This window comes from Chamaea fasciata, unplaced genomic scaffold, assembly GCF_029207755.1.
Source record: "Chamaea fasciata isolate MVZ Bird 193981 ecotype frontalis unplaced genomic scaffold, bChaFas1.0.hap1 SCAF_20, whole genome shotgun sequence".
Taxonomy (NCBI): Eukaryota; Metazoa; Chordata; class Aves; order Passeriformes; family Sylviidae; genus Chamaea; species Chamaea fasciata.
Window position 1 is genome coordinate 9,695,946 of NW_027094105.1, and position 12,674 is coordinate 9,708,619.

The following is a 12,674-nucleotide window of genomic DNA, read 5'->3' on the forward strand; positions in this document are numbered from 1 at the left end:
GGACAATATGTAATTTTAAGAATGTCGATGTGGTTCTTAGCGGATTTTATAAACACTTCTCTGAATCTGTTATCAGCACTTCCCATCCTACAAGAAACTGCACATTTTTCAGTGATTGTTCCACTGGTTACATTTTTGTCTGCCGTTTGTTCTGGATTGATGTAATCTTGATACTACTAAAACTTCAAGGGCTGTTGACGCATTTCACATAGCCTGGGATTGCCTGTTCTCCAAATATATGGATCATGCATCAACAGTACTAAGTAGCCTTACTGTTTTGCCTAAAAGCCTAGCTAATTTATTGAACATTCTCTCTTTAAAGAGAGGTCTCTGGAAGGGGTGGCGTATTTTAGGATGCTCCTTCTCTTTAAAGGGAAACTCGGAATTGACTAGCAGTACTTGTTGATCGGTGATATTATTGTAGCCAAAGGATGCATGGGTGGTTTAATAGGAAGTTTTTGCTTCAAGTTTCTTGATAAAATGTAGTGTTCTACAGAGCTGTGTGAAGAGTGTAGTTTTTTATTCTGAAATGCACTTGTACACTTTATTTGAAAGGTCTGAATGGATCATAAATACATTTAAGAAATAAATGATACATCACATGTTTTCACGGCTTGTCTGGGATGACTTTTGTGTTCCTGAGCTGCCAAAGGTGTGTTCCTTGGCAGCGGGCGGGGCTTTTTCCCTTCTCTTGATTGCTCTAAATAGTCTTGTCGTGAGTGCAGGGGCAGGAGAGCCTTCCAGCCTGGCAGCTGTTCGTGCTTTATCCATACATGCTGCAGGGCACCGTGGGCAAACTCCTCGCTTTGATTTTCCTGTGGGAAACTTGAGCCCTAAAAGGAAACGAACAGAGCGAAAGGGCTGGATATCACAAGGGATTCACTTTTATTTTTAGAATTGCACTATATTGCCATATTTGGCCTGAAACTATGCTGTATCAATGCACTATTGTATCCAATTGCAGTGTCTAACCAGCCCAAATTCGTCTAAATTATTCAGGTTTTTTCCACAAATCCTCTTTATCTGTGGACGTTCCGGGCTGGTGCTGACTCCAGGTAACACATTCTGCAGGCGGCATTCCTTGTGGGAAGTTAACAAGTACGCTACTCTGCCAGTGTGGTTTGTGTCACTTCCTTGAGGTCTCAGTAACAGGTGTAATTCCTCCTACCGAAACCTTCTCCAGTGGTTTGGGCAAAGACAAAGGCAGGAAGTGCACTCTGTGTAAAAATGAATGTAAATATTGCTTAATAAAAGTAATTGTGGGAATGCCGTCAGCCTGCAAAATAGTTGTGGCGGCACAGGATCCTGCTCACACTGAAAACAGCTGTCAAAAAACCATTTAATGGGTTTGAATGTACCTAAAATGTGCAGATCTGCTCCAAGTAACTTCTCCCCAGCATGTAATATCACCCTGCTGCTGCCCGTGAAAGCTGCACAGAGTTTTGGCTCTCTCTGCGTGTTGGATCTGCTGGAATCCGTCCCTGGTGCAGGGTGGCTTGTCCATGCCTTGCAGCAACACACCACGTTGGCAAGGCAAGGAAAATTCCAGTGGTGGAGTGAGGCTCCAGACCCTTCCCACAGTAATCTCTGACCGTGTGGCAGAATTCCTGCAGCCAGTGGGACCCTCCTGAGGAATAACTGGAATGTGGAAATGGATCCGTTGTGGCAAGAGCAAGAGTCAGGCACGGTTTGGGTGTGTCAGATAACTCACCAGTGAGCAAAATTCCACCCTTGGAATCGTTCTGGGGGTTGGGGCAGGGGGAGCCTGAAGTGTGGTCCCCTGGCCTTTCTCCACTGGTGTGGTGGTTCTGAAGCCAGCCTGTGTCCAGGTCTGGCCTCGTTTTATACCCCCAGGGGATTTTCTCCCGGAGCTGATCTTTGGGTGATGAGCCGTTTCTAGCAGGCAGCTCCCTCTGTTCTCTGGAGGTTTCTTACTTCATTCTTTTCATCACAAATCTTGTCCTTCAGCAATGCTTTGCTGCAGCTTCCTCATCCTCTTGGGTTTATGTAGGGGATTAGGAGGAATAAACCTGAGCTGCTGAAAACTGCAAGTAGATCAGTCCCAGGAAGCGGGAACTCCAGCTCTTCCATGTCTTTAATTGTGCCCTAAGCTACAGAAAAAGCTTCTAAAGGAACACAGTCTCAGCCTGAATCTGTTGAGGCTGTAACTTCATGACATGGTTTGCAGATCCTAGGATGCTCCCTGCGAGATCATGAAAATACACGGAAAATATCTTTTAAATGTGTCAGGTTTAGGAGGTGGGAACCAATATGCTTTTATATGCAGCCTGACAGAATAAATGGGCTTTTCCCAGCTGGACTGCATCCTGGTTTCCATAATTACACACGGAGTTTCTGTTCAAATCAACTGGAGAGGAAGGTTTTGATATAAGTCCCCTAATATTTTAAAGTGCATAAAGAGGAGGAGGAAGGGCACATTCTGAAACTGAGCATCTACATTTTCCTGCTTTCCTTCAGAGCAGCAAACTGTTATGAGAATTCTAATCTTCACTATACTTGCCTCAGTTCTCATGGCTGGTTTCCACTCTGTTTTCTTTATTACTTTCTTTTTCTTCCTGTCATTCTTAGCTTTCTATTTTTCACTCCCAGTTTGTGAAGGGTGTGGGTTCAGAAGGGTTTCCTTCAGTTCCCAGTCCCCTGAAAGCATGAGAAATTGCCCATTGAGCCAATTCTCACAGCAAGGTATAAAAATAGGAGTAAAGAAAAGGTTACACAATGCTTGGATTGCAGCAGTTTGTACTAATGGGGAGATTTCAAAGCCGTGGTTTGAAAAACATTTTTTAAACCTTATCATTTCCGTTGATTTTTCTCTCCCCAAGCTGTGTTTCAGCTGCAGGAACTCACGTTGGATTGCTTGAGGAATTGTACTGAGACACAGGAGTCAAGAGCTGAGCAAGTCACGCAAAGCCAGAGAGGCCACTAATTAGTTCTCTTTAGCCATAATGAGTGATTTGTTTGAGGATCCTCTCTTAAGAGTTTCCAACCAGATGCTTTGGTCTCTGCTGTTAAATAAGTGGATTAAAAGGCAAGTGGATTTGAGATTCTTTTGCCATTGCAGCAGAACACAGGTGACTCTCAGGAAAGGCACTTGTGTGGTACCACAGATGCTGCTGGCAGTGGCCAGAACCCGTGCTCCTGGGACTACTTCACTGCAGTTCAGTCTCGCAAACTTGTAAGAAACTAAAAGATATCACTAAGTCTGTACTCACATGTTTAAAGTTTGCAGAATTGTTTCTGAGCTTTGTCTTTCCCTGCTTGCAAAGCCAGCCGAAGTTGACAGGCAGCCATTAGCATAATTGTCTTTGACTTAAGAGGTGTTTATTTATATGAAATTTATTGAGCGTTGGATTTGGTTTGTTTCTGATTCCCTTTTAATGAGACAGACCTCTTTACCATGTTAATTATTATCAAATTGGAATGCTGAACAGTACTTTTGATATAATTTCCAAAACAATCTGGTCTTCATTCTAATAGCAGCATAATGCTTTCCTAATCAAATGTCTGTGTTAAGCCCCAGAGAGGAGCATTAACCTTGGATTAAAATCAGAAGAGAAAATGAAGCACCCTGTGGTAATTTTATCGTTGTTGTTTGAAAAATCATTTTGTGAAGAACTACAGGCTGTGTTGGATGTTCCTTACACTGATTACACCGTGTACTTTTTTACCATCTTTCACTTCTAACCTTCTTCCATTTGCCTGGCAGAAACGTGGGTTTTTGGATAGATCAAACCCCGTTTGTTTTTTACCGTTCAGCTTTCCAGATGTCCAAGGCACCTGAAACTGATGGTGTCAGAGTGACGTAGAGAGCAAAGTGCCATCCTCCTCATGCTGAAATCCCGGCTCCTACAGGACCTGTCCCTGCATTCCCTCATGTTTTCCTGAGTGACACTCCCCAGGGCTCATCCTCATCTATTTTCTCTCTTTGAGTTCTGAGGAGAGGATGAGGAGTGGTTCCTCAAGCTGAACCTCAGGGACAGCGTTTTGGGCAGCTGCTGCTTACAGCTGACTCGTGCAGTTGTGAGATAGCAGGAACGTGCCTGGGCAGTGCTGGCATCCAGGAATCTCTGAGGGGTGGCTGCATCCGCTCTGCCCTGGTCTGGATCACAAATGGGGTGGGGATGTGTGTGTGTGAGCTCCTTCTGCCACTCCCTGACCTCCCCAGATGTGCTGAGCTACCCAAATCTATCCCAGTTGTTATCTGCAGCTGCCAGCTCTGCTGGGGTACACTGGGTTTTGTAAGATCTACAACAGTGCACAGAACCCAGTGCTAATCTCCCAAGTCACAATCCTAGCATATTGTAATTTATATTCTTTTGATGTGTTTTAATTTGCATGTTATTTTCTTTTTCTGACAGGAGTCTCCACAAGACAGTGCCATCACCCGAGACATCAATCGAACGTTCCCTGCTCATGATTATTTTAAAGATACTGGGGGAGATGGCCAGGACTCCCTGTACAAAATATGCAAGGTATTCTTTCAGTTCTTCTGGCCTGCTTTTGGTAACTTGTATTCAACATCATCAGCAGTGTGAGAAGAAGGGGGATGTGTTACCATTGTCTGTCACGGGGACAGCCTCTGGCACCGGGCTCAGGCTGCTCCCCATCTCAGCTGTTGGGTTCTGGTTATTCACACCGGGGACCCAAAGCCCTTCTGGATTCCTCTGCACTGAAGTGTTTGGTGCAAAGACTTCACATCATTCCTGGCCTGTCAGCCTGGATCAAGCTGGACAAATTATGTAACTGGAGATGACTGTGTACCTCCATAAAGGTTATAAAGCCATAGGCATGCACTGAAGCTGGTTATTAGAAGGAAGAAAGAGGCAAAAATGGACAGCTCAGTATATGGCTTAAGCTTCAAGCACTTTCTTTTGAATTCCTGGTGTTTCTCCCTGTTCCTAACATCCCTGTGGGACCAGTTTGGAGACAAAAGCACTCAGATAAGTGGCTTAATAGGCTGCAGCAACGTTGGTGCATCACTGGAACCAGCCACTGCCTCTGTGTATCCCAATTTGGTTGTCACACCGATTTTCCCTTTGTTAGGATGCCGAGGGCTGCACTCCATCCGTGGGAATTGTATGGAGCTGTGTTCAGTGCAGTGTTCTGTTTCATTTGTGTTTGTTAGCTTGAGGCAGGTACCAGTAAAGTCTTAATTCCTCTTTCAGGCCTACTCTGTGTATGATGAAGAGATTGGCTACTGCCAAGGCCAGTCATTCCTCGCTGCTGTGCTGCTGTTACATGTAAGTGGTGCCTTTACCCTCAGCTCTTCTAGACTTAAATACTGCTCCACTTGTCTAGAACAGACTTCTGAGCTAATAGGGTTGCAGGGCACACATCCACTTAGATGTTGGTCAGTAAGAAAGTGATTTTAGACAGGGAAGAGAACTTTGCTGAAGACTTGCTGTGCTGTTTGTAAGGACTCAGTGTTCACGCCCTCGTGTTCCTGTACTAGGACCCCTTCCATTCAGGCTTGCACTGAGGAGCAGTAGTAGGCATGGAATTTGTGTGTGAGACAACAGTGTAAATGTTTTTGTTACAGGGTTTCAAGGTCAGATTTAAGCCTTTTATGAGGTGTTTCTATTGGAATCGGTCAGAAATACGGATGGTGTTTGCCACGTCCTGTGTACACAGAGGAGTATTTAGGACATTGAAGGGGTGTCAGTTCATTAGGTCTCAGTGCAGGCTGTGCTGCCTGTGGGCTGTTGTCCTGTGCTCCGTGGTTTGAGAGGTTAGGGAAGGATACAATAATACCTTCGTATTTTTAAAAGAAACTCTATTATGCTTTTTTAAACTTAATTGCTGTTGATAGAAGTGATCTCATCAGTGTAATATCCTTTAATTGCTGGTGTGTTCAGAAGCTAGAGAGAGATTTATGGTTGTCAGGAGCAAAAGTTTTAGATTCGCTGGCGCTTGGGAAATACAAGAGCATTAGAAATCTGTGTTTGTGTATTTCTAGACTGTTCTGTTTCAAAGCAACGTCTGCTTTTTGTCAGCGTTTCTGTTGCAAGGGTGGTTGGAGCTGCAGAGTTCCTGAGCCCAGCAGTGCTTTGAGGTTTCTTTTCCCCAGCTGTTGCTGCCATACAGGGCTGAGCATGAAGAGTCCTCTGCAGTTTTTGGTGGAAGAGGAAGTCTGGCCTTCAGGGGAGGATTTTCCATACTGTTGTAAAGTCAGGGGAGGATACAGCAGAGATTGTAAACTCCATTCTTGTGAAACAAAAGCCAAGTGATTAACGATAACAACCTTTTAGTTCTTTGTAACTGTAATCTGAAATATTTCCTAGATGAGCAGTTAATTCTTTATTTCCTCACTGAATCAGATAGAGAAGGGCAATGCTTCCTGCTATGAGAGCTGAACGCTTTTACTGACACAGATGTGCTTGCCTGTAGATTTTCATTGTCACGGGTCCCTTGCCTTAGAGAGATTCACTCTCATGGCTGAGCCACGTGTTATTCCAGAGCTCTTTCTTTAACAATACTTGTGGCTACCGGGAATAACGTATGCATTTAAAGGAAAGCTAAATTTCAAATAAGTTTCTTTTTTATTTGTTTCTCTTTGAAGTCAGCCTTTGGAGTGTGGCTGCTAGGGAAAATAAATAATAAAAGCAAATGTTGCAGAAAAGGAAATTACGTTTCTGCGAGTCCTTCAGTCCTTCAGTTTGGAATGTTTCAGCAAAGTTTTCTGTTTTAATAAACTCCATCTGCAGATTAATAATAGAATACTTGAGATGGATGTTCTGTCCTTTATAGAAAGCAGCAATTGACCTGAAGTCAAGACTTTTCTACAGAAATATTAAAACTGAGTTTTAAGGGCAGGGAAAAATGTCAAAACACTGATGAGCTTTGAGTTTTCCTTCAGTTTTTTGGCAGGGAAGGGACATTGAACCTTCCCAAAGCAGTGCTGAGTTGTGAGGTGTGGAAGTTCTCTTAGCAGTTACCAGTCTCACTTATTCATGTCATCTAATAAATGAACATTGAGTGTAATAATGTCATTGAAAAAGGGAAATATATCGTTAAGAATAAGGGGAGTATCCTGTTTAACATCCTCTAGTAACGCTGACTCTGCCTTATTTTACGTGGGTGACAAAGGGTTAGGCTGGTCAAAATCTCTAAGATTCAGATTCTGATGAGGTCTGGAACGAAGACACTGGGAAACTGCTTTGGTCTTTGTGTCTGGAAGATGTATTTTTAGTTGGGTGATGGAGAGGTGGTTTATTCCCCTGAAATGCCATTTGGAACACTAAACCTCATTTTGTGTGATAATACTCCTGTTTCCATTTAAACTGGATTAAAAAGTCGTGGCAAGTCAGCCTTTCAGTGGGAGAAGGGAGGTTCAGGCAGATCGACCTGATGTGAAAGGTTTCAATGCTCTGTGCTAAATCCACTTTCCTGTCTCACAGATGCCTGAGGAGCAAGCTTTCAGTGTTCTGGTCAAAATCATGTTTGATTATGGACTCAGGGAACTTTTCAAACAGAACTTTGAAGATTTGCACTGCAAGTTCTATCAGCTGGAGCGCCTCATGCAGGTGGGGGCTCCCCCGGGGAGGGTGGAGGGGCCTGAGCCTGCGGTTCAGCTCTGGCTGTTTCTCGTGGGATGGACGGTGTTTGTAAGCTGTGAGGAAGGGCGGATGGTGTTTGTAAGCTGTGAGGAAGGGCGGAGAGCGAGGACTGTCCCAGGTGTTCCAGCAGAGGTCTCGGGAGCAGTGTGGTGCTGCTGAAGGCAGGTGTGCCTGACACCTGGAGTGGCTCTGCTGTGGCTCTGCTGTCAGCACAGCCACTGCTGAGGCAAATCCCAGCATCTGGGATGCCTCTGCTGGGCGTCCACCCCAGGACAAGCCTTTGGCATCCTTAGGAGGCCCCCAGGCCCGTTCCTGTCACGCCAGGTGGATGAAGGACCCTGCACTGATGGTCGCTCCACCCAACTTCCTTCTGTAGTTTGGGGGTTCAGCTACAGTTCCAAAATAGCCTAAATTAACTGTGATTGCTTCTGTGTGTTTTACTCTTAGGAATACATTCCTGATCTGTATAACCACTTTCTGGACATCAGCCTTGAAGCACACATGTATGCTTCCCAGTGGTTCCTGACCCTGTTCACTGCGAAATTCCCTCTCTACATGGTCTTCCATATTATTGACTTGCTCCTGTGTGAGGTATGTGTTATAATTGGAGACTTGCACAGCTCCCAGCTTTTGACAGTTTGTCACTATCTTGGTTCATGTCCTTGTTACTATCTGTTCTCTCAGAGCAAGGCGTGTGATATTTTTATGTAGAAGTGTTACATTTCTGCAATGATAAAGATTCTCAGCATTTTAAAGAAACAAATTAAGAATCAATAGCTAGATAAAAGATTATAATCTCCTATTCCCTGTGGCACTGGTGAATCTATGTGAGGAGACTCTGTACAGTGTGATGAGAGCTGATTTACAAATATGTGGGTTCCTCTCTTCTGAAGTCACCTTATAATACCTGATGACTTTTTTTTTCCTATCATATTATTGCATGGAGGCCATTGTGTATAAAATGGCCCAGCTAACTCTCATGTTGGTAAACTAACAAGCTTGAAGCTCTTTCTCCTGAAAAACTTGAAGTCTCTCTGTATTTCACAACTTACATTTAGAGAGCAAAGTTCTTTATATGAAGGCATTGTCTGTAATCGTGTTTAGAGCAGTGTATGTAGTGGTATGTGTGTAAGCAGTGTAACTACAGTCAGCACTGTTACCACCAGTGAGCAAATCCCATTTTGTACTGAAGCATCCTTGAGTTATTTAATGATTTGCTGGGTAACTTTATGCACCCATTCTTCTTGGATCTGCCCTTGTTCCCGTGAAGTGGCTGATTTCCTGCCTTTCCTTTACTGAAGGCTTTCAGCATTCACAAACCTCCTGGTCAGTGTTTTTGCCCTTTTCTTGTGTCTCCTGCTTGCTTTGTCCGTGTGCCAGTGGAATAGACAGAGCAGATGGTATGGAGAAAATCACTTCTGTTTGTTTAGAAACACATTTTCAATTCACAAACAGTAAATGTGCTCACAGAGAAGTTTTCCGGGGTTTTTCGTCATTTTAAAGTAATAGTGAAGGACTAACTTGGTGGGAAGAAGAAAAGCAGGATCCTGAAATACGATGAGCAATGTATCATGATTCTGAGTGGGACCCCTGAAGAAGGTGTGAGCTGCTCCTGACTACAGAACTGTTTGCACTTAATTTAATTGGACAGTATGAATAGAACTCTTCCAAGGAGTAGAGGCAGAATAGATGCCGTGGGACTCTGTCCTACAGTGAGTCACTTTCCTTTTCATTGCATGAATTATCCCAGCTTGTGAAGACCAGAATTTAATATATTGGTGTATATATTACTGCATTTGGATTTTAGAAGTTGCTGTATGAAAGTTAAATTATCTTCAGCTGACCAACCACTCATTAAGAAATAAAATAAAGTGCACAGCATGATTTTAGAGTTTCAGACTGCTAAGGAGGCAGTAAAACCAGTGTTGAGTGTTTTGCTCTCTATAATGACTCTCCTGTAAAGATATTTTGCCAGTTGTTTGCAAAGTCATTTGTGCCTTTGAATTATATAGCACCTGGTTACGCAAGTATCCTGATTCTCCATTTCACAGAAACTAGACAGCCAACAAAACCCACCAAATAAATTCCTATCCAAGCTTGTAAATACTGAGAAATTAAATTATTTTGTCATTTTTTCTTTCCAGGGAATAAGTGTTATCTTCAATGTTGCACTGGGATTATTAAAAGTGAGTATACAGCGTTACACTGTGGTTTATGCATCTCCCTGCGCCATGTAAAATTTAAGTGCCTGTTACAGAAATATGTTGAGTTTTTTTGAGAAGCCAACAACTGCCTGTGGCACACGTGCTGTAATCTGGCATGTCCTGTGAGCACAGTGCTTTTTTGGGGGGGTGGAGTGGAGGGTTGCAGAAATAGAAACAAACTCTCTCTGCGGAAGGTTAAGAAGCAGCGATGTTACTGCAGCTTTCCAAAGCTGTTGTGGCGTTATTGTCTCTGGGATTCAGTAACTGTTAAAAACTGTCGTTTCCTGGCGTTTCTTTCCTTGTCTCCAGACTACCAAGGATGATTTGTTGCTGACTGACTTTGAAGGGGCTTTAAAGTTCTTCCGGGTGCAGCTGCCCAAGCGGTACCGCTCCGAGGAGAACGCCAAGAAGCTGATGGAGCTGGCCTGCAACATGAAGGTGAGCTGGGAGGGGCTGCTGCAGCCTCCAGCTCCAGGGGCAAGTGCAGCTTCGTTGCCTGTGATCAGGGAGATTAATTTGGAGTCCTGTACACTGACATGGTTCAAAGTGTACTTTTTTTTCCTGAAATTCCCTAGAGAAATTCTTTGTAGTGTCAGTGTGGAAGTACACAGCTTCCCTGGGGTGTTAACATTCCAGGTGTTCTGTGGTCGAGATGGAGCAGCAGTGTGGATACCAGTATTCTCCACAGATTTCAAGCATTATCTTGTGTGACACTAATGTAGAAATTACAGAATGATCAAGAAGAAAGCTATTTTATCTCTCTAATCATATAGCATTAGCCACAGATTAAATGTTCCACATGCATCTGGTTCACATCATCCTCACGAGTGCATCTGCCTTTTATATTTCCAAATAAAAACTCATTCCTCTTCCCACTCTGCCCAAATTCCCTGTGTTCCAGTGCTGTGTGGAGCGGCACAGGCAGTCTCTGAGTGGACATGGCAAGGCTGCCGTGGTGTCCTGGAGTGCTTTGGGGGCATTAACGGGGAGGCTGTGGAGGAAGCACTGCTGGGCTCAGCACAGAACCCTTCTGTACCACCTCCCCGATGGGAGTGCTGCATGTAATTGCTTTCCTTGACCTAAAATATGGGTCCTTTGCTGTCGGTAGAAATCTCCAACTCTGTATTTGGAAGTGTTTCCTTGAGCAGAAAAGGGCCTGATATCAAAATAAATAATTGATAGGAAGGGGAAAGCAGCCTGGCTAAGGCGTTGTGATGAGAGCAGCATTCTGCTGGAAAGGGGGTCAGGAAGTCATCAGCTGGAGACACCACCAGATTCTTAAAGTCACTCCTCACTGTTGCCATCAGGTCATAGAGTCACAGAATGGTTTGGCCTGGAGGTGACCTTAAAGCCCATCTCATTCCACCCCTGCCATGGGCAGGACCAGCTTCCACTATCCCAGGTTGCTCCAAGCCCCGTCCAGCCTGGCCTTGTGCCCTTCCAGGGTTGGGGAGTTCACCTCTCTGGGCAACAGGTGTTAGCAGAGCTGCTGCTGCCTCCTGTGCCCCTGAAAAAAATGTGGTGGGACATCAGTGTTCATTTCTGCAAGCCCAGAATCCCTGCTGACTTCCCCAGGCCTCCCGTGCCCAGAATTCACGACAATGACAAATACCACCTAAAAAGACCAAACTGGCTTAATGCACTTGAAAAGCAGAAGGGGAAAATGCCTTGGTTGTGCCTGCCTTCCTTTCCTCTGGCATGGTGGGTGCCTCACTTGTCAGGATCTAACTTTACATTGCAGGAGATGTGGGGTGTGAAACCCCCAAATTCTGGGCGGTGTTGGAGCAGGGGCAGAGCAGTGAAACAATCTCCTCGAGTAACCGGCTCCGTTGTCAGTGGAGGGTTAGCTCGGTGGGTGTCTGGGCTGCGGGAAGAACTCCTGCAGTGGTGGTGTGGTCGGCCCGACTCCCGGTAAGGGCTGGCATCTCCAAAGAAGCGTTCCCCGAGTGCCGAGAGGCGTTTCGGCTCGGCTCTCACTAGAGGGAGCTTGGCCACCGCTTTCTGCAGCTCCCGCCCGGGAAGGTTTACCGGGAAAACCAGACTCCAGGGAAACCAAACACCTTTTCCGTTCTGCCTGGCGTTTATGCGTGTGAAATTCAACCTGCTTCTCAGAAGAGGGTTTTTAAAGAAGAAATCTAAGCCATAGCTTTTAAATTTATTTGGTGTACTGGGGCAGTAATAAATGTTTAGGTGCAACTTTCAGTGCTGGAGATTTCATTTAGGTGCATAATGTCTTGCGTATGAAATGCTCACAGTGATCTTGGTGTGGTCTGTGTTGCTGAGCCGTTGTAACTTCTGGCACAGATGACACCAGGAAAATGCTGGTCAGGATCTGTTACAGCTTCCCTTGTGTTCCCTGTGCCTGCAGGACCCGAACTCTGGGCACAAAATACTGAATTCAGCATCACCTGTCTGTCCCTTCTCCCAGAAGGGGAATCTGGGGGCCTGTGAGGGTGGCTGTGCTGGTGCTGTGTGTGTCCGAGCCAGGGGCAGAGCCCTTGTGCCTCTGAGGGGCTGCTGCCTGCCCAGACACCTCAGCACGGGGCTGTTTGCTGCCGGCCTTGAGTGACGCGGGCAGAAATGTCAGCTGAGCCTGCGCTTGCCCTTTCAGCATTTACAGTCTCGTGTAAAGTAAACCAAATGCTTCTGTGTGGCGATAAATGTTACAGCTGGAAAAGCAGCTGAAGAAGGCTCAGCATCAGGCCGGTCCAAAAATGAACCGTGTCTGTTCTGCTGAAGCTCTGCAGAGTGTGTGGAGCACCAGGGAGCTGTGCAGCCCCAAGGGGGAGCTCGGGCAGGATGCTCTGGGTGCCTTCTGAAACCTCCCCTGTATTCCACAGGAAGAGGCTGCTATCTTTGTATTGAGTGGAACTGAGTTTTTGACCACACCTGAGCT

The 12,674-nt window shown here is 45.2% G+C and overlaps 1 protein-coding gene across 1 annotated transcript in view; it reads left to right on the top strand.

The window, feature by feature from the left end:
* Positions 1-12,674, top strand: part of RABGAP1 (RAB GTPase activating protein 1) — a 63,445-nt gene that overhangs the window by 42,103 nt on the left and 8,668 nt on the right. The window contains exons 14-19 of the mRNA XM_066201362.1: positions 4,377-4,490; positions 5,184-5,258; positions 7,416-7,541; positions 8,022-8,165; positions 9,719-9,760; positions 10,088-10,216. Coding sequence (XP_066057459.1) covers positions 4,377-4,490; positions 5,184-5,258; positions 7,416-7,541; positions 8,022-8,165; positions 9,719-9,760; positions 10,088-10,216 — 630 coding nt within the window. The remainder of the gene's footprint in view (positions 1-4,376; positions 4,491-5,183; positions 5,259-7,415; positions 7,542-8,021; positions 8,166-9,718; positions 9,761-10,087; positions 10,217-12,674) is intronic.